General features: G+C 47.5%; 11 protein-coding genes across 11 annotated transcripts; 6 read left to right on the forward strand and 5 right to left on the reverse strand.

Moving 5' to 3' along the window:
- Nucleotides 1–66: 66 nt before the first annotated feature.
- On the forward strand, nt 67–2,733 carry ARB_07376 (uncharacterized protein; the record flags this gene model as incomplete). The annotated part of the gene is made up of 3 exons (XM_003014769.1): nt 67–694; nt 877–1,025; nt 1,075–2,733. 3 exons carry the CDS (start codon nt 67–69, stop codon nt 2,731–2,733), a joined length of 2,436 nt encoding a protein of 811 aa, XP_003014815.1.
- An 882-nt stretch (nt 2,734–3,615) lies between these two features.
- ARB_07377 (uncharacterized protein) lies at nt 3,616–3,921 on the reverse strand (the record flags this gene model as incomplete). The annotated part of the gene is made up of 1 exon (XM_003014770.1): nt 3,616–3,921. The coding sequence occupies one exon, from the start codon at nt 3,919–3,921 to the stop codon at nt 3,616–3,618; it is 306 nt and encodes a 101-aa protein (XP_003014816.1).
- A 208-nt stretch (nt 3,922–4,129) lies between these two features.
- On the forward strand, nt 4,130–6,293 carry ARB_07378 (uncharacterized protein; the record flags this gene model as incomplete). The annotated part of the gene is made up of 8 exons (XM_003014771.1): nt 4,130–4,455; nt 4,524–4,581; nt 4,631–4,766; nt 4,818–5,258; nt 5,310–5,461; nt 5,515–5,708; nt 5,759–5,907; nt 5,962–6,293. The coding sequence occupies 8 exons, from the start codon at nt 4,130–4,132 to the stop codon at nt 6,291–6,293; spliced, it is 1,788 nt and encodes a 595-aa protein (XP_003014817.1).
- Nucleotides 6,294–7,265: 972 nt separating this feature from the next.
- On the forward strand, nt 7,266–8,597 carry ARB_07379 (uncharacterized protein; the record flags this gene model as incomplete). Its single annotated transcript, XM_003014772.1, has 3 exons — nt 7,266–8,086; nt 8,137–8,222; nt 8,275–8,597. 3 exons carry the CDS (start codon nt 7,266–7,268, stop codon nt 8,595–8,597), a joined length of 1,230 nt encoding a protein of 409 aa, XP_003014818.1.
- A 236-nt stretch (nt 8,598–8,833) lies between these two features.
- ARB_07380 (uncharacterized protein) lies at nt 8,834–10,042 on the reverse strand (the record flags this gene model as incomplete). The annotated part of the gene is made up of 1 exon (XM_003014773.1): nt 8,834–10,042. The coding sequence occupies one exon, from the start codon at nt 10,040–10,042 to the stop codon at nt 8,834–8,836; it is 1,209 nt and encodes a 402-aa protein (XP_003014819.1).
- A 786-nt stretch (nt 10,043–10,828) lies between these two features.
- ARB_07381 (uncharacterized protein) lies at nt 10,829–11,098 on the reverse strand (the record flags this gene model as incomplete). The annotated part of the gene is made up of 1 exon (XM_003014774.1): nt 10,829–11,098. The coding sequence occupies one exon, from the start codon at nt 11,096–11,098 to the stop codon at nt 10,829–10,831; it is 270 nt and encodes an 89-aa protein (XP_003014820.1).
- Nucleotides 11,099–12,014: 916 nt separating this feature from the next.
- ARB_07382 (multidomain presynaptic cytomatrix related protein) lies at nt 12,015–12,665 on the reverse strand (the record flags this gene model as incomplete). The annotated part of the gene is made up of 2 exons (XM_003014775.1): nt 12,015–12,127; nt 12,251–12,665. The coding sequence occupies 2 exons, from the start codon at nt 12,663–12,665 to the stop codon at nt 12,015–12,017; spliced, it is 528 nt and encodes a 175-aa protein (XP_003014821.1).
- A 1,035-nt stretch (nt 12,666–13,700) lies between these two features.
- On the forward strand, nt 13,701–14,120 carry ARB_07383 (uncharacterized protein; the record flags this gene model as incomplete). The annotated part of the gene is made up of 1 exon (XM_003014776.1): nt 13,701–14,120. One exon carries the CDS (start codon nt 13,701–13,703, stop codon nt 14,118–14,120), a length of 420 nt encoding a protein of 139 aa, XP_003014822.1.
- A 1,431-nt stretch (nt 14,121–15,551) lies between these two features.
- On the forward strand, nt 15,552–17,036 carry ARB_07384 (uncharacterized protein; the record flags this gene model as incomplete). Its single annotated transcript, XM_003014777.1, has 2 exons — nt 15,552–16,397; nt 16,461–17,036. 2 exons carry the CDS (start codon nt 15,552–15,554, stop codon nt 17,034–17,036), a joined length of 1,422 nt encoding a protein of 473 aa, XP_003014823.1.
- A 1,286-nt stretch (nt 17,037–18,322) lies between these two features.
- ARB_07385 (uncharacterized protein) lies at nt 18,323–18,718 on the forward strand (the record flags this gene model as incomplete). The annotated part of the gene is made up of 1 exon (XM_003014778.1): nt 18,323–18,718. One exon carries the CDS (start codon nt 18,323–18,325, stop codon nt 18,716–18,718), a length of 396 nt encoding a protein of 131 aa, XP_003014824.1.
- A 235-nt stretch (nt 18,719–18,953) lies between these two features.
- On the reverse strand, nt 18,954–19,892 carry ARB_07386 (uncharacterized protein; the record flags this gene model as incomplete). Its single annotated transcript, XM_003014779.1, has 1 exon — nt 18,954–19,892. One exon carries the CDS (start codon nt 19,890–19,892, stop codon nt 18,954–18,956), a length of 939 nt encoding a protein of 312 aa, XP_003014825.1.
- Nucleotides 19,893–20,380: the final 488 nt, after the last annotated feature.

The raw sequence follows: 20,380 nt of genomic DNA on the forward strand, positions 1-20,380 counted from the left end.
TGCCAGGCTTGAAGAGAACAAACAGCTTCAAGATACCAGCTTCAAGAGTGATACCAGGCTCTCACGATGAAGGGCATCCTGCTGGCGCTGCTTGTCTGCGTGGCAGAGGCGCACATCATCTTCAAGCATGCGCCGCTCTCCTGCGATCCTATCCTGCCGGCATTCCAGGGCTGTCTGCGCGGCCAGCGGTGTTCTCGACACGGGCAATGTGAGAGCAGTCATCGTCCAGAGGATGAGATCCAACCTCCCCAGCTTGATACCACTGTTGAGGTCGTCCAGAGAGACTCGGAGATTCAGTATGCGCCAGGCAAATGCCGTGGAGGCGCCGGTGAAGGAGAGGCTGGCGTAGCGGTAGACTGCTTCATGAAACATCCCTCGCATCCGATTGATGACGGCGATGTGACCCAAAAGGCTGCTCGTCCGTACCTACGAAGGCCCTTCTGGCGTCCTCATTTCCGCCCAAAGCCAACGGTGGATATCACCGGCACTAACAGAGTGAAGCTGCCTGCTTCAACTGCTTCCGCTACTCCCACTAGCACCATTCAACCCCAACCTTCTGAGCCGTCTAGCCCTACCGGAAATGTTACTACTGACGGAACATGCGGCTCAAGCCGTGGAGATACTGTCTGCGGAGACTGGTCATATGGCCCCTGTTGCTCTCCCTATGGCGTACGTACCTCCTCTTTCTACTACTGTTTGTTCGTTCACTGACCAACCGTCCCTAGTTTTGTGGTAACAGCACTGCCCACTGCGGGTTGGGATGCCAGTCTGGCCCATGCATAAACGGGCCTGCGTTGAAACCCATTGCTCCTTTAAGCTATCATCCATTCAAAATTCCCGGAAAGTTCACAACCGTCGGGAGGTCTGGAGTTCCAGCCATGATGGCCATCCTCATGCCTAACGGGAAAGTCGTTTTCGCGGACAAGATCGAGAACTATACGGAACTAATTTTGCCCAATGGACAGTTTGCCTATTCCTCGGAGTACGACCCAGTTACCAACGAAGTTGTAGCCTTAGAATACAAGGTGTGTCCCGGTTCACGCATCTTTCAGTTCCATACTAATAATTGTACAGACGAATGCATTTTGTGCTGGTGGAACCGTTCTAGCTGATGGCCGTGCTCTGTCTGTTGGTGGGAATGGCCCGCTGAACTTCATAGACCCAACCGTCAAAGACGGGTTCAAGGGAATCAGATATCTCGAGCGCAAGTTTGATGACCCAAAGGGTGAAGAAGGATGGATCGAGCCTGGTCACACTCTATCCACCGCCCGCTGGTATCCCTCCGTACAGACTATGCCTGATGGGAAAATATTTGTTGCCTCTGGCAGCTTGAACGGCCTGAACCCGACTAACTCGGACAATAACAACCCCACATATGAAATCCTGGACCGCGAAGGTTATCCCCATGGCGACAGCGTAGTCATGTCTATCTTGGAGAAGAATCAGCCTTACTACATGTACCCTTTCCTTCACCTTCTCAAGGATGGAAACCTCTTCGTCTTTGTTTCAAAGTCTGCCCAGATCTTCAATGTCGAGACGGATACCATTGTCAAGACACTCCCAGACCTTCGTGGTGACTTTAGAACCTATCCGAACACAGGTGGAAGTGTCATGTTCCCTTTAAGTTCTGCCAACGGATGGGATCCTGAAATCATGATATGTGGAGGCGGCGCTTACCCTGACATCAATAGCCCTACCGATGCTAGTTGCGGACGCATAAAGCCCCTGTCTGAGAATCCAACCTGGGAGGTTGAGTCTATGCCTAGTGGAAGGGTCATGGTGGAGGGTACTTTGTTACCAGACGGCACAATCATCTGGTTGAATGGCTGCAGTCGCGGTGCACAAGGATTTGGCATTGCAAAGGACCCAGTATATGACCCCTGGATATATAACCCCCGCGCTTCTAATGTCGAACGCTGGGCCGTGGGTGGGTCAAGCACAATTGCACGCATGTATCACTCCGTCGCCTTACTGTTACTAGATGGAACAGTGATGGTCGCAGGATCAAATCCGGTCGAACAGCCTGTGCTTGTTCCAAACCCCAAGGACCCCAAGACAGCATACGTTACCGAGTTTCGGGTTGAAGTCTACATTCCCCACTATCTCAGCGGCAAGAAAGCGGATCAGCGGCCACTTAATGTTGTTTTGTCCAGCAGACATCTAGTTGCTAACAGTGGAAACTTTACTGTAAAGTTCAACGTCCACAAAGAGGCCATTGAGCTCCAAGTTGTTCTCTACCAGGGTGGATTTGTCACCCACTCACTACACATGGGCCACCGAATGCTTTACCTCGATCATACAGGCTGGAAGGCTGGTCAAAGCGAGCAGGTTGTTGAAGTTACCATGCCTCCTGACTCGAATGTTGCGCCTCCTGGTGCCTACGTTATCTATATTGTTGTGGACGGAGTGCCTAGTATGGGACAGTTTGTCATGGTCGAGAACCCCATGCCGCCTGGTGATAAGCCCAAAGGAGACAAGCTTAATGGAAAGCAGACAGGCACACAGGGGAAGCCGGAAAAGCAGCAGCCCGATAAGCCAGAGGATAACAAGAAGATTGAGAACGGCGGTGACGTGCCCAAGAATGACACAAGCAAAGATGACAAGTTTGACAAAGGCCAAGAGAAACAGGGTACTGATGGTGGAAAGGAGAAGGGCGGTGGAAAGGAAGAGAAAAAAGGCAAGGAAGACGACAAGTACGAGGAAGATGATGATGCCATGGAGGACGAAGACTAGGAAGAGTTTCCTGATCGTATGGGTTTATGTGAATATCGCTTATAGTTGACGAGTCCGAAAACCGAATATGTTACCTCATAAATAAATACTTGACTCTATGAATCGTATGATATAATGAATATCATTTTATCTACCATGTCATTGATTAGTCTTGGAGTCTGGGGTATTGATACCCCTTGATAATGTGTTGGCGCTTGGAAAAGGGGGAACCATGACTAATACTTGTCATACTATTTTTAACTGTATCACATGATTTTAACATGGATGACTAATATAGACTTACCCTTTTTGGGAAATTTACTGCTTATTAATATATTACAGGCAGTCATACACTATATAACCAATCTTACCACATCCAACCAATAAAAAGGCCTGTCTACTTCACCCTCTGATACCAAAAATACAATATAAAATCTTCCAAAAAAGGGGCATCAAAACACAACTACAACTTCATCTTTTTGTATCTTTCCAAGGTCCAACTTTTGCTATTTCATTGAACGAATAACTAGTGGCTGAGATATGGAGATACCAAAGACAGGAAGATATATATGGGTGATGTGGGATTCTTCCATCCCTGCCAACCAGGCTAATACCCGGCTGCAGAGCCACCAGCCGCTCTACCAACTATGGATATCACATATCAGATATCAAATATCAATACCTCCCTATGAGGATGAGCATATCAATTAGAGCATCCATGAGCCGTCCAGGGATAACTATTTATACCTGGTACCAGTAGAGGCCATCAGGAACCTGCAGCATCCCGTCCATGTCTTTCTCCTGGTGGTCTGTTTGCATAGACATCTCTCTTTATGCCAGCAGGCAGAAGCAGATGTAGCTATCCATGCATCTATGAAATGAAAAGCAAAAGAGATTCTCAAGTTATAATAACCAGGCTTTTGTCCTGTCTCTTTCTGCATGCTGCTCCCAAAGATGCCAAAATTGAATGATATCACACTCTCCCTCTGCCATGTCCTCTTCTATATCTTTTATCACCACCCGCAATGCGTCTTCTTTTGCTCTCCAGGACAGAAACTGTGCTTTGTAAGTGAAGAAATTTGCCGCTTCTCGGCGAAGGATATAAAAAAGGAAGAAATTTCTGCTTCTTCTGCTTCTTCTTTTTCCTTTTCCTTCTGTTATTGTTTTCCTCATATGTTGTGGACTTTCTGTGTTTCTCAGCTTCTTCATATTTTATCACCCTGACTGTGTCCTGTATTGGAACATCAACTCTGTATCAGACACTGAACCAGGTTCGGCTCTCGAGGTACCTGCTGTACTTCCTTTTCTTCGGTACGTCTCCAGTCTCCTTGTCTCGAGTTGACCAGTTTGACGCGTCTCGAAGGCTGACTTCACCCTTGATACCAGGTATCAGCGCTTGTAACAGCCCACCGTCAACATGTCTGTTGCTAGCTCTACGGAGGCTATCATCATGCCTCCAGGGCCGCTCGAGGACATGTCTAATGTCGCCGACGCTCTTCCTGAGGCCGAAGAGGCGGCCGCCATGGCTCGCGAGAAGGGCTGGGTTGTGCCTCAGCGCTACAACTACGAGGCTTACAACGCTCTGAACCGTGACGACTATGCCGATGCCTTGCCATGGGCGTCTAACTCGGCCAAGTACGAGTGGAAGGAAGAATATGGTGATATTGGTCCTCCAAACGAAGAGCTTGAGCAGATGCTTTTCAAGGATGAGTATATTCCTCGCGTTGGCAAGTTGCTTGAGAAGTATGTCTACCCGCGTATAACTTGGATAATCTACGTGTTTACCTTGCTGACGCTTTTTATTATTGCAGCATTCGCCAAATCCAAGTCACTGCTGAAACTACTGAGCGTCCTGATCCCATCAAGAGTGTATGTACCGATTATTAAACATATATGTGTGGTGCTAACACGTATATAGTTCGAGGATGCTGGCTTGCATCCTATCATGCTAAACAACATCAAGCTTTGCGGCTATATTGTTCCTACCCCTGTTCAAGCCTACTGCATTCCCGCTGTCCTGACTGGCCATGATTTGATTGCAGTCGCTCAGACCGGTATGATAGACATTTATATTCACGTTTAAAAAATATCTCTGACAGCATTAGGATCTGGAAAAACCGCTGCCTTTTTGATCCCTGTCTTGTCTAAGCTTATGGGAAAAGCGAAGAAGCTCGCTGCTCCCCGTCCGGACCTGGGCAACGGTTTCAACGAGAGCTTGGATGCCGTTCGAGCTGAACCACTTGTCCTTATTGTTGTTCCAACCCGTGAGTTGGCTACCCAGATTTTTGATGAGGCACGTCGTCTCTGCTATCGCTCAATGCTACGCCCATGCGTTATCTACGGAGGTGGGCCTAGTCGTGACCAACGCATGGAGCTCCAGAAAGGCTGTGACATCTTGATTGCTACTCCTGGTCGTCTTATCGACTTTATGGAGAAGCCCAATATTCTTTCTCTCTGCCGCGTTCGCTACACCATCATTGACGAAGCTGATGAACTTCTCAAGTCCGACTGGGACGTCGAGTTTACCAAGATCCTTGCCGGTGGAGGTATGTATCGCGTCTTTCATATTGATTTATGAGGTACTAACGCGTACATAGATATTAATGAGGATGCTGATCATCGTTATATGATGTTTTCTGCCACCTTCAACAAGGGCTGTCGTCAGGTTGCTCGCAAGTTCCTGGCCAATGACTATGTTCGAATCCGCATTGGCCGTGTTGGCAGCACCCATTTGAACGTCACTCAGCAAGTATGTTACGCGTCTCTACAATTTTTTTCATTATCACTGCTAATGGAACATAGCTTGTTTGGGCTGAAGAAAACATGAAGAAGAAATGTCTCTACGATCTGTTGATGGCCATGCCTCCATCCCGTACCATCGTGTTTGTCAACAACAAGACCCAGGCCGATTTGATCGATGATTTCTTGTTCAACATGGGATTGCCTAGTACTTCCATCCACTCGGACCGTACCCAGCGTGAACGTGAAGATGCCATGTTAGTATTCCATGCTTCTTTTTGCATATAGTTATATTGACATCCAGTAGCCGTGCCTTTAAGACTGCAAAGTCTCCAATTCTGATTGCTACCGCTGTCTCTGCTCGCGGTCTTGATATCAAGAATGTCATGCACGTTGTCAACTACGACTTACCTTCCGTTAACCACGGTGGTATCGACGAATACATTCACCGCATTGGTAAGATGTCTTCTTTCCAATACAAGTATTTTCAATGCTAAAACAATGTTACAGGCCGCACTGCGCGTATCGGCAACCCAGGTCTAGCTACCTCTTTCTACAACGACAAGAACTCTGATATTGCTAGCGACCTGGTCAAGATCCTCGTCGAATCTAAGCAAGTCATCCCTGACTTTTTGCAGAGCGAAGTTCCACCAGACGGTGTGCTTGACTTCAACGATGATACCGATGACGAAGCCGGTAATGATGATAATGCTGGTGACGATGGCTGGGGTGCTGCCGCCCTTCCTCCAGTTGCTGCAGGCTTTGCTGAGGCTGCTAATGGCAAATCTGAGGCAGAGACCCAAGGTGGTTGGGGCAGTGGTCCTGCTGATGGTGAGTGGTAAATGACGGTTCATGATGCCGATGGCACCATTACCAGTGCTGTCCCTTTTGCATCGTCTCGTCAAGCCCGGTTTCGGTTGATCCATTTCCATCAGCCAACATGTCCTCTTTCCAACGCATAACAACACAGACAAATTATCAGAACAAGTCCCTTAACTACTAAACACCAACAAAACCTACCAAAAAAAAATGAGCCAGACTTGTTCATATATTCTTACCCTACAACTACACACCATGGATACCGCCCTGCCGGCTTAAGTCGTCTCTCTCGCTTACTCTTGTTGCTCCCTTACTTAACTGCAGTCTACGTCGCCTTGTTTATGTATAGGGAGCAACAAGTTCAAGTTGCTGGCAGGGCGGTGTCCATGGTGTCATACAAAATACCAAAAACATCTGTTATTTCAGTGCTCTAACTTAAAAAAAAAGATAGAGAACAACTGCATGATCTAGGTTGCTAGTTAGGTAGTTAGTTTAGGATGCAAATCCAGACTCTTTCTCTATCATATGGTGTTCTCAGTGAATGTTTCAAATATACGTTATTCTCTTTGGTTGATCAACAAAAACATGCCATCATTCCGGGGATCGTCAACCTAGCTCAACGAACTAACTAACTAGCTGAACAGGGGATCCCGGCCGAGAAACTACAACATCTTACCATCAACACTCAACAGCCCATGATCGACATCTAAAACCCACTGTACTATCAATTATAGGCATAGTATTTTCCTATGGATGATGCTTTCTACCTGGGCAGTGCCCCATCAGCTCTTTCTGCAATGAAGAGTCTTCCTTCTGAAACCCAGTCAAGATTCCAGACTTGTGGATGGGATATCAACAACCACTTCATGCAATGAATCAATATCCAGCGCTGAGAGTCCTTGCAAAGCATCGTTAACTCTTGGTTACCCTTATCATTCGGTGTATATTCAGGTTATTCGGTATATCTAGCAGATAGTGAATCGATACCGCCCACCATGGGGCCATCAAATTGGTTCCAACGCCTGGCATCGATGGCCATTAGCAGCGTCATTCTGATGAACGCCAACTCCTCTCTCGCCGCTCCTGTTGCAAAATACGACCCCTTGGTGATCGATACGTTTCGTAGCCCTGAAACCAATGACCTCGGATTCTGGCATGGCGTTGACGAAGGGATGCCCTCTGAATATGGCGAAGATTTCCTACGCCTTTCCCCCACAAATGCCGATATGAACTTCTATACCCAGATAGCCACCAGCTGTCTTGACATGACCGCCTATAAAGACTCTTATCTTCATGTTGTCTTCAAGGGGTCAGATAAGTTCACTATCAGTTTAACGCAGCATAATGCGGAGTGTGATCAGGAGAGGGCACCGTTCCCTGAAACATGGGATTCGATCGAGGCCTCGCGATATTCTAGAGGAGGTCATATCTATGTTCCCCTCTCTCATTTTTACATTGACTTTATGAGACCCAACTCGATTGGTTTTCATGGCTTCTATACGAGAGAAGATGTTACCTTGTTCAAGGTTGAGATTGTTTCATCCCTTCCGGAGGGTATGAAGCTACCCGACAAGCTTCCGACTGGCACTCTGGCATTGAGATGCAAGAGATCGAACTCATTTGCCTTTGGTATTGATGACGGACAGCCACAATATGCTCAGGAGGTCATGAAAATGATAGCCGAAGAAAATATTCTAGTTACCTTCTTCACCGTCGGTAACGGGTTGTTGGATGAGGCTGCAAACTTTACAAATGTATACAAGGATATGTTGGACCGTGGACACCAGGTTGCTCTTCATACATTCTCCCATCCCATGTATGTTGCTTCCTGGACATATCGACAGAATTCGAGTTGACGATATATAGGATGGAAGGCCTGCCAACTACAGAGAAGATCGATGAAGAATTTAAAAAGAATATGGATGTCTTCAAGGAAAAATTAGGCATTGACAGTAGGTGATCACCGTTTACGTCTTCATTTTATCGCTAATGAACTCTTAATAGGTCGCTATTTCCGTCCTCCCTTCGGCAACGTGGGCGCTCGAACTCGACAAAGGCTTGCGGCCTTGATCCCTGACCCATACATCATCAACTGGAGTGTGGATATTGAAGATTGGTTATGGGCTGGCTCTCCAACTCCTGAGAAGCAACTGGAGGCCTTCAAGAGAGACTTCGAAAAAGGTGGTGATATTGCTGTCATGCACTATCTTAATCCTACCACTATCTCCTACTTCAGAGAGGTATTCCAACTAGTCAAAAAGTCTGGGAGGCGCATTATGCGTGTTGATCAGTGCATGGAAGACCCATCTGCGCCACCATTGAAGTAAAATTCAGGAACATTGTCATTACACTCATAGATTTGGAAGACGATACGGCTGGGGAACTATCATTAGCTAAAGAGACCAGACCACACTTATTTTTACCTACCACAATTATAGAAGATAAGTAATCAAAATGCTATACCAAACACTGAACCTCAACGGAATATTTATATAACTACACGGGTGAAGTATAGCGAACATTTATATCCGATACATATTGAATCCACGGTGCCACTCCCTGTCTACTTCGATTCCTGGGATTTTCTAAAAGTTTCAATCATCTCAGTATGCGCCTTCTTCAACTCCGGAATAATCAAACTCTCAATTTCAACTTCAGGCTGGGGTTGAGCAGCGCCTCCACTAGCAGCAACACTCCCCTTTCTCATTCTCGTGGTTGACTTTGGAACGCGAACCCACTCCAATCCAAACTTGCCGGTCGTCTTGTCCCGACTCACAAATACAACCTCCCACTTTCGAGTTGACAGCAAGTTACCAATAACCATATGATGTGCATATCGTTGTAACGCTTGCTCGGACTTCGATATAAGTAAATCAGGATCTGTCTCAAGCTTGAAACTGACCACCATACTGCCTGTCGGTGCCCAGCCATCAACCAGCCGGTGCAAGAACTTAGGAACGGGGTCAAGGTCGATAATTAGCTTTTTACCATGCGTTGGGGGCTTTGGATCATTGAAGCCTGTATAGATTGTGTCGGGATCAATATCAGAATTCGCCTTTTCCGAATTTGACTTCTCTTTATTGGTAACCGGTTCATTGGATGATTGGATCTTATGTTCTACCATCCTATCACGAGGGATAAAGAAGTCGGAAACGGCAGCGGCAAGATAAAAAAGGGCATTGGGCCCGAGAGGTTTCATCAGATTGGCAAGTGATCGGAGTTCATACAGGTATTCCGTCACCGTAACGAAGGGAAGGACAAGTAGGAGGTTGTTATCCTTCGCATATCGGTACTGTCGCAGGACCTTGCGCATTTCATCCTGGTATTCAGATCGAACAATAATGGGACCGTCTCCACTATTACCGGTGCCTGAAGAATCAGAAGAGGAGGCCCCTTCATCCATAAAATCAAGGAAACAATTGGTTGAATGGCTGAAATGTCTCGAGTATGGAAGTAAGCTGAACTGTCGATGTAAGAAGATCACTGCATATCCCTCTTGCAAGAAGTACTCTGCAGAAGTAGCTCCACGGGTACCGGCAGAGAAGTTATCCACGAATCTGACTGTCTGTGTCTCAAGGGGTACTGTTGTTCCCCCGGAGGTGACTAGAACCAATCTTCGGCCCGTCTGGACATGTCTATCTATGAACTCCTTTGCCAGGTCATGATGCTCCTGCAACGAGGGGGGTGGCGGATTGATTTTAAAGTAGTAAGACTCGGCTTCCTCCGGGGTCAGAGTTTGCGTTGATGAAGCTATATGAGCTGCTTGAGACATGAGAGCGATGGTTTATATAGTCCAGGATATAACTAATGGTTGTTAGGGAACCGCCAAACAGAGTGGCGAGGTCAAACTCGGTGGATGTACTGTAACTGCTGTTTAGTCCTCTTTGTCTCCGTCTGTAGTTATTGGAAAGATGATGATTCCTCCTCTTCGGCGAGTTCTTTATATAGGCGATTTATTCTTAGCGGTTCCAGATCCTACTTTGTATATCTTGTCATTGGCGGGGCACGGCAAAAGGCCGTCGGGGAATGCGACCGTAGGACACTCAATAGCGAAAAAAGAAGAAAATTCTCACAGCGAACCCAGCATGCTATTGCAATAAATGACAAAGATTGTATATTAATTACCGACAATAACTGAATCTCCTTGAGTCTTGCTGGATGTTTTCCTGGAGGTTTGGATTACTTTTTTGGGACGGTCGGCATTAAAGTTATGCCTCGGCTAATCTACAGAGGTTATTGCTGACTAAGCAAAATTTTACTAATCTCAGGAAAAAGGGGCAGGAGGTTTAGTATAAAAGGCCTTTGAATATTGTTGATAAGAAATAGACTAAATAATCATGAGAATCATAATGAGCGTACTCCACACTTAATTGACAGAGTGCAAAAAATTGGCAAAGGCATTTAGTCATGCAACAACCGGTTCCATGCATAACTAGTCTCGAACCAACTACCTGGACTGGTATGTCGAAAGGACGTGTACCCGAGATACCGAAGTAAACGGATCCTAATTTCAGCAGCAGAACTAATGTTGCGAGATAAGTCAGCAATCATAGCTGGTTCAGAACATACTCGCAACCTGATAAACACTCACCTGCCAAACGCCATTGACAAAGCATCCAACAAAGCACGGAGTTCTATCGCAGCAGCCTTGGGCCCTGAACTGATTGGAGGCCCCGGATTCGCGGATGGCAGAAGTGTACTCCTTGTGAAGGTCGTGATAGGCTTGCTTGTAGTCCGAGTCCACAATGTCAATGGAATTAGAGGAGCATGTTGGTTTAGCAATAGCAGCTCCGGCGAGGATGGAGAAGATGGCAACAGAGAACTTCATGGTGGAAAGCAGGCTTCGAGTGTAGCTTGAACTGGTTGGAAAGTGGTAGTTGGACGTTATTGTAACTTGCTAGGCAATGCGATGGGATTCTCTGGGTTGGTGAAATTATCTTCGAGAGGGGCCGGAGGTCCTATTTATACCTTTCGTGATGCTGCTGACCGACGACATTGTTATGGTGAGGTGTATCTGGTCTCCAGATGAAGAACATGGGTTGATTGGGTATGTACCGTAAAGATTCCATATCAATATTGATGTATCTAAAAGAGACCCCGCCTAGAAAAACAATGCAATGCATGATGGAAAGACATGGAGTGCCATAGATTCGTCCATCTACCGGAGGACATGCATGGTGTTTACTGCCTTTCAGCTAGCCACCCCTTTGAGTTCCAGAAGGGAGGGGATAACCGGCTTGCTTTCCTAAAAGCATATCGGAAAATCGAATACCATTAGGCTATGGTTTTAGAGATGCATAAGCTCTATGAGTCCAAATCAAACTGGTATCTCCGCCAAGGTCAAAGTCAATCAATTCATGAATATGAATGAGGCTACAGCTCAGCTGACCCCAGCGCTTCCAATGACTCAGCTGACCCAAACTTTAAAAATTTACGTAAGATCTTATGTAATAAAGTTTCGCTCAGTTGAGTTAAGCGCTGGGGTCAGCTGAGCTACATCCGTTCATGAATTCCGGCCCAAAGTTTTAGTTTGGGAGTGACAGGTAGGCATGGCCATGGATGGATCTAGTCGGATTTGAAAGTCGAACGTCTGGATCCGGGGTAGTTACTGGTATGACCCAAAAATGAGTCTGTAAGACAGCCAAAATATCAACAAAGAGCATCGCTGGGTATCCTTGTGGTAGACCGTTTAGATGCATAGTCGGCAGTCAGCCATGATATTGTTGACCAGGGAGAGAGAGATATCACAGATATCTGCTTCGTAGGGCCTGGCTGATGGTACTCATCCGGCTGGTAACGCCACTACGCATGTTGCTCAACAGAGCTTCTTCCAATGCAGACTGAGAAACGCTGGCATCTATGCATTATCAAATGAGAATATAAAGTTAGTATTCGACTTGCCAAACTGAGTAAATAGAAAGACGAGAAGAAAGGTGAGAGGACTGGAGGCTTGAGTCTGATTAATATAATTACAACGTACCATCCAAATCACTGAAACTGCTCCCCATGCTAGGAGTGCCTTCACTACCACGTCCATGAGGACTTCGTCCAGACAGCTCTGCAGTTCTGCGTGGGCTGAGCGGCCCCAGTGGGCCAGTGGGGCGGCGGGAAGTGGACGGCTCATTGGCAGGCGATCCCGTTGCCATGCCAGAACTTGAGCTCGTTGTGGATGATTCTGGCAGATCTTGCTTTGTCTTTGCTAGCGGAGTGACGCCGCCTGATACTTGTCGGCCTTGATGCTTGAGTTGTTGAGGCATTTCGCGCAATGTCGCTGCGGGGTCACTATGCGATGTAGTTTTTCCTGTCTCATGTATAGATTCAAGCGGGAGAAAAGCAGGAGAGTCTTCTTCGTCTTGTTCCTCTTCATCCTTGGGTGGTGCTCGTTTCTGGACCATGGAGAATTTTCCGTACCGCCTATACTGCGGCCGGTTGGATTCTTCATCAGAGTCTGAGCTTGAACTTGACGAGGATAAAGGTCCGGGGCTGTCTTCGCCTTGTCTTGGAGACAATGGCGGTAACGCATTGGTCCTTGACTCTCCTCTCCCTCTTTGCTGGGGTATTTCGCCCGAGCTTCGCCTGGATGGCTTGGGTAGTGTGGCGACCGCATCTCCAGAAGACTGGTTTCTGACAGAAGTTGGACGGGGAAAATTCGGACCTATTAAACGGTATCAATATCAACCAATGTCTTCATTAAGAGGCTCGCATGTAACCGACCCTGGGATATATTGGGAGTCTGAGGGCTGCTATTATCTGCCCTGGTTGCTGAAATATCTCGCTGAAGCGCAAACAGCCTAGATTGTATGCGAGATCCTGTTCAGGGAGGTTTGTTTAGCTAGATATCGACATCAACATCAACAGCTAATGTTTGCATATGGACCATACCGTCACTGCCAGATCTATTCATAGGTACACTGCCTCCAGGAGTCCCACCACCGGCAGACGTAGCCTGCCCAGAAAGGGGATTCTGTTGCCCGACTCTCCGAAACTGCGCCCTCACCTGAGAAAGCCGTCGATCGTATAGCCAGGCAACATGTTGGAGCAAAAATGGAAGGGTGACATTGAACTTCTCCGCGCTAGGGAACTGTTGATTAGCTAAATCACTCTCAAGACGGCGTATTATTGAGTCGCATACAGAGCTTTCCCTGCGCACTGGTGTTAGCCTATATATCACCAACTGAAGGGGGAGAATGAACAAGGCAGTATTAGCATCTGCAACTTACAGTCTACTCCTTCTTTAGGGGCTGCAGATAAAACATCCCATAGTATTCTATCATTAGCGGTATCCCAGTTCACCTATATCAAGCATGTCAGTGCCTGGAGCAGTCGAGCCAACAGCCATAGCATGCTCTCTATAGCTATAACTAGATCTACGGACGCTGAAACTCACTGGCGGTGGGTCAACGAAGTCGCCTCGCGGGAACGGTAGGCGAATGAAGACAGTGAATTTCGGGTCGCTGGCCAGGTCCGGAGTCGACATATCGTGTAGCAGGAGGTTAACACAGGCTTCGCATGTTATATGCCGTGTCTTCTGCTATTCGTCCTCTCCTGCTGCTCGCTCGCTGGTTTGTTTGAAGTTCGACTTTCGGCTCGTCGGAGTTAACTATTTTTGGACGTCATTTTATTATGTAATAATATATGCCAAGCTATTGTCACGTGCAGATATCAACATCGACAGAAAAAGCAAAGAGAAAAAAAGCAACAACAACAACAACGAAAGAGACGCAAAAAAGGCCGACGATGGATATAAAATAATAACAACAAGAAAGGAGGCTGGTGCAAACCGTTGGGATGGACATGCTGCCACCGGAGAAGACAGAATCCTTGCGCATGTGCATACTTATAAGCCATAAATTCGCCTGAGCACACCTGACCGGGGCTGGCTCCTGTCCGTCCGCCGGGTCGGTAGCTCTACAAAGCCAAAGCAGCATCATGGAAGGCTGCCCGGCGCCAGCAAGCGAGACAGAAGTTGGCGATTTGCAACGGAAGATATAAAAGTGCTACCTTATGCAAGACTTGTCAGGGATCGGGCACATCGCCGACTGCCAACTGGCTGCTTGACTGCGTCTCTGGGGCTCATGCAAACAGCTCATCCCCCCACCGCAGGACACCCTGTTTTGATATATCTACACCACTATACCGTGTACTGACTTGCCAACAATCAACAGCCAACCCGGTTGCCGTTACATCTAGCAGCTTAGCCTGGCACTTTGGACGATCTTACAGCGAGACAGTTACTTCAGTGCTTCTCCCTCCTCGCCTTTGAACGACTTGATTGATAGCGGTCTAAGCATGTTTCAGATGCATCTACAACGGGTGAATACTGCGTCCCACACAACGAACTTGGAAGTACAAACTACCGGTCGACACGGCGAAGGGTGCGGGCAGAAAGAGACGCCCTGGCAGGCTTATCGGGCGAATACCACCCTGTCGCCTCCATGTCACCCGCTCTAAGACGTTCATGCATCACTCTGGCGGTGTGAGTAGGGCGGTTGGGTAGATATTTCCCTATCACATGATAAGCGGCGGCCTAAGTATGCCTCCTCCGTCGCCAGCAAGGTTAAGGGTTAAAGGAAAGGGGGAAAAAAGAAAAGAAAAAGAGATATACACATAGGAAAAGGGCAACCTGGCGGGTATTTGCATGTGGACAAGGAGTTGAAGCAGCAGGAGGGGGAAAGAGGAAATGCAATCATCAAGAAGATTTCATTCATTCACTCGCCTCCAGCCTCAGCCTGTCTTTACATCAAGACGGTTGATTTTACCTTTGGCCGGGCAATAACTATATGGTACGGAGCTTAATCATCAACTAGAGAGTGGCCCTTCCGCCAGTACCGAGCCAGGGAGCCACCCATGACGTGCATATTGAACTTACGCGGGATTCTATATATCTGAGATCGGTTCGCCTGTGCGGCTCCAGCATGTGTCAGGTGTATAACTGCTCCTGAGTTGGCCCTTTATCTTATTTCTTATGCAAGGGAGATCTCCTGCTGGCGTCACTCGGGGTTTGACTCGCCATCTCCTCCAAGAACGTAATAACCTATACAGCTCTGCTCCGCCATAAATACAGGTGGGACCTGATCAACAACCAGCAGGTTATTCTTCCGTGTTTCAGGCATACAATTCTCGCTTACGGGTTAGGTGCTTCTGCCGGTGTCCATGTTGGGATTGACACCGTCGTATAATATACTCCTCCTTTCGTCTACATCCACTTCCACATCATCTCCAGATCAGAAAGGCAGAAAACAATTGAATTTATCTCCCTTTAAAGCAAGCAGCTGCCTGCCATGGCAAACCAAGAGGGTTTCTCAACGGCCAACTCAGATACCCTACTACATGAGCCAAATTACCGTACTTACGTACTGCAGCTATCAGAGAAGAAGGAAGAAGAAGAACTTACGGCTCTTCGACAGAAGGCACTGGATATTGGTTTGACAATCAAGGATGATAGTGAAGAGTCAAAGGGGAGGCTGGAGATTGCCTCTGAATCGTATGATTCTTCGACACCGACCCCGTCAACGCTGATGTCACCCAGTCAAGTCACCATCCCTTCATCAGTGTCATCCTCAACTCAAAGATTACCTAGTGGTGCTCATTCCGTTTCGTCGATGGCAACCTGTCCGACTACATGCAATGAGGGAAAGACACATCAGAAACTTCCTGTAGTCAGCCCTGCCCCAAGCAGACACTCGTTCGACGCCTCGTATTACCAAGATCATCGGTTTACGTCTGGCTTTAGGCAGTCGATACTATCCCGATTCCCTTATTTTAAAAAACGTTTGTCCGTGCCCAATGCCCTACCGTCCGGATCCTCATCTCCCCTTATCCCTTCACAGATATTTCGACAAGATTATACGGTAGAGGCCAGAATAGAAGTTGCCCCTTCGTCCGAATCTCCATCCCCGGTTCATTTAGAGATTCCCAAGCTCGAAGAACCAATCGATATGGAGTCCGTCGCTCGAAGCCTATCATGCTCGATCTTGACGACTTTACGAGATATACATGAAAGTCAAAAGCGAAGGCATCTAGAATTCCAGAGGAAAATCATAAACTCTATTAAAACAAAACATGATGCCCTTATTGAAGTAAGGCGGAAACAGAACCAGGAAAATGAAGCTGCGCTTGAGTCTCGGGCAAGTCGTCCTTAAGCAAGTCCTTTTCAAGGTTGGAGAACAGTCTACTAACAAAAAGCAAAGAATACTGCAAAAGCAGCCAGGATTGAAGAGAGAGACCTCGTTGCCGAACTATCACTTGTTGCGGAACTACAACGCGAGAAACAATCTCTCCAAACTAGTATACGGCATATGGAAGCATACTTCAATACACCACCACCTAGCCTGTCATCCGATAAAAACGACTTCTACGCTAGCCTCCAACCGCGCGAGTATACCGACCAGAAACGAAACCGGCTTTTCCAAAGTTATCACGAACTAGCTACACTTGACGCACTACATCAATCCAAAATAAAAGTCCTGAGGGATAGGCAAGCAAGAGCTTTCCAAGAGTCACTGCAGGACATGGAACTCGACTCTATCGAACTCGCAAGGAAGAACAGTGAAGCTTTGAGCGACCTTGAAAAGCGAAAGCAGGAAGAAACCGAGGTAGTGTTGGCTTGGCTAGATGGTAAAAAGCAGGGGCTTATCTACAGATGGGCACTAGAGGAAGGCATTGCGAGAAGGCAGCTGGAGGACGAGACCAGGCTGACTTATGGTCCTTTGCCTGCCATATCATTCAGCGAAGGCGAATACGATGGCCTCACCCTTGAAAATTGAATGTTGCATCCCTTGAGAAGGAAGCAGATGATGAAAGGTATAATCCAGTGTCTAGATGACCTTGGCTGGATATATATCTTTCCGCCACTTCCGAACGGCCTTCTCCCACTCTTTTGCTTCATGGTGTATTTTTGACGCTTGACCCCTTGTACCATCGTATTTGCAGAGCAACAAATGGTCAAAATGTAATAGGCTTCCCGTGTATCATATCTTCATGCCGGACGTTTGTCGACCTTGAAGCCCAGCACCCAGCTCTTGCGTAATGTAGGGGCATCTTGAGTCGAGCTTTAGAGCCCAAAACTCCGACGACCAAGTTCTTCTCGTACCCTGAAGCTTGGGGACCGGGCCGGCTTACCGGCCTCCCATCCTCGGTTGGTTGTCAATCCCCCAAATGGATAGAAGCGATCTCTGTTATTGGAGGGTTCGTCATTTGATGTCTTTGCGTCTGGTAATAAAGATATAGGCACATCTTTACAGTCAATGTAATATATTGCCAAAAAATAAGACAGATCACTGACAATCACGTCGATCCGGAACTCCCGGAGATATCACCTAATCCAACGATCTTCGAACTAAATATAAACGGCTCAAACGGAGTGTGGGGAATGCCAGCCTTAATACGAGATGAATTGTGGGTGTTCAAACAGCACTCCAATCAAACATTCAATCCAACTCAAGTAGGACGTTTTAAATATTTATATTCGCAGCGGGCTATCGCACACGTGGGATCAGTCGACATACAAAGAGGAGCATTGGATATCTTTGGCAAATACGAGCTCGTGCGCTAGAACGGATATAACTAATTGACTTCCTGTGGACCATCCCCAGTGGCATCTGAATAATTCGACCGTCTCTTCAGTTTGGATATATAATAGTTGTCTATTGCTTCTGTATTCCCGCAATATAGCCATAATGTTGCTCCGAGGGTAGCTTTGGGAAATACGAAATGGAGCTCGATAGTCGAGAAAGCCCCGAGGTCGAAAAGCAGTCAAGCTGTTGCGTCACAGGCATTGTTTGGCCAATTGGTTCTGGATGAGATAGAACGTGGTCAACGCCGTTAAAGCCATGAATTTGTAATGATATGGTCGAGTTCGGGTATAAAAGGTCTGGCTTGATATCACCAGCCTGGCCGTAAAACCAGCAAGCTATTCCTCAATCCATCCAGCCTCGCACAACATCTAATATCTCTCTGCCAAACAGACCAGCTGTAAGCCCTTGACCTGTACCCTTTCCCAGGCATACAAGCAGGTTCCTAACACTATACATATGCAAAAAAGCTACACAAAATGAAGGTCGCATCCTCCGTCGCTGCGGTTGCCGCCCTCGTCTTTGCGTCTTCCGCCAGCGCCTGGCGTTTGAATGCCTATCAGCTCCAGAACTCGGAGGGCCCAAAGTTCACTGCCGGCGGACCAGGCGGTTCTGGCAGCGCCTGCCACAGCGTTGGTGACCTTAACAACAAGATTTCATCCATTGAATGGTACTCTGATGACCCAACGCACCACACCCGCTGTTGCTTTGTCCCATTCAATGGCCTTGGCTGCACCGGTGACCTTGGTCAGAGCTGGTGCCGCAATATTCGTGTTAGCGACCTTGGCCAGATCGGTATGGATAACAAGATTAGCTCCTTCCGTACTGACTGCTATAAACCAACTACCAAGCGTATGGAGGAGTTCCAGTTCTGAGCCGACCAAGGTTACTTTGACAACAAGCACATGGTGCAGTTTTTGGTTTATGTTGGGGGGGGGGGATATCCTAATCCGATGATGTATATAATAAACACAGCCACCCCTTAGGTATTCATTAATATAATGCCAAACCTGTAATTGATGTTCTCTTATGTTGTTGACTTGTCGGTTTGATTAGGATAAACGTCCCCGTGTGGTATAACATGGGATAGTGAGCAGTAAACTTAGGCAATCACGTTTCGCTGTCAAGGAGCCGTTGTACTATACCCTCCACACGGGTATCACCTCCAGCGATAATCATTTCGGTTACCTTGTCACGACCGTTGTCGCCTATGATAATAGCCCTTTCGACAAGCCCCTGATTGCACACCTTGACTCTGCCAATGCGTCCATCCTGCCACTGGAAGCGTATATACCTAGCGTCGATTGATGCAGCGGTGACGGACAATATTCCGAGTTTAAATGCAGTTGTATTTGCGGGTATATCGGTGGAGTTTAGGTTAGCAATGCCCAGCTGTTCCTGTAGTAAAGTAATAACATCTCGTCGAAGATGCCATGCGACAAGCTCACGGCGCAGTCCCCGCACCAAGCCTTTGAGATTTTGCTTCCTTCGCTTCCACGGCTTTAATCCTCCACCAGACCCATCCTCAGATGCCTGGTTCGGGAGATATTTCTGTTCCAGATGCTTCAGTGGTATAAAAACTGGTATGGTATGCCGATGTATTCGTAGTAACTTGCGATCGCCCCCAGTGCGCCTGAGAAGTAAATAATACGGCTTCACAAAGGTCCCATCACGAACATTAACATCAATCCGAACACCAAGCAGATCAGGTGAGTCTGTATGAGGCGATGGGTCCTTGAACGGAAATGAGGTAGCCGAAAAGACGATGCGATGGTGGTTTGTTTCGGCGTGTCTCTTGGACTCGACAATCGCGGACGGCGTATCGGAATCGACCTGGCTCAAGAGATGCGACTCAAGGCTGTTTCTAACCGTGCTACTGGACAGCAGACTGGCTGAAAGGACTTGTCTTCGCGCCGTGAGCTTTTGAACTAGGTCACTGTTAGCTGGCTCGACAGGACGAATAAAACCGAGAATAGACCTACTTTCTTCGCGCACAGCAGATATCTCCTCATCCAATGCCGCCGACTGATCTTCTTCCGCCATTGCCATCCTTCGATACCACCATCTAGGCGTTTGTCATGGTCGATGTCGTCTGTTGTGCCTCCTCGTCGTCGTCGTCCATAAAGCGGGAGGTCAGTGTAAACAACCGGCTTAGTCAGCAACTAGTTATCGCGATCCCAAACCTTTAATTTTTCTTCTGCAAAAGGACAACTTGCAGCTTGCAAGCGACTTCATAGGCGCCGGAGGGGGGATTCACTCGGGTACAGACTAACTTGGCTTATTCATGGTGACTAGACGCTGCTCGTATCCTCGTCTGCGGCTCAAAGACATGCTGACACCTGTTCTCTAGGCCATACCCGGTGCTATATAGTCCGCTGTACCTCTTCTCTGCCTCCTATAGATCAGAACGAAACCATGTCTTGTCCCTTCTCCACATAAATTCTCCGGGATAACTAGTTAGTCTGCTATAGCCTCGCTGCATTCTCGTGCACATACATCCTGCCTCTCGTTCTACCCGGTTTCGAAACAGAGAAGAC

This window comes from Trichophyton benhamiae (genome assembly GCF_000151125.1).
Source record: "Trichophyton benhamiae CBS 112371 chromosome Unknown contix00378_25.r1.exp, whole genome shotgun sequence".
NCBI lineage: Eukaryota > Fungi > Ascomycota > Eurotiomycetes > Onygenales > Arthrodermataceae > Trichophyton > Trichophyton benhamiae.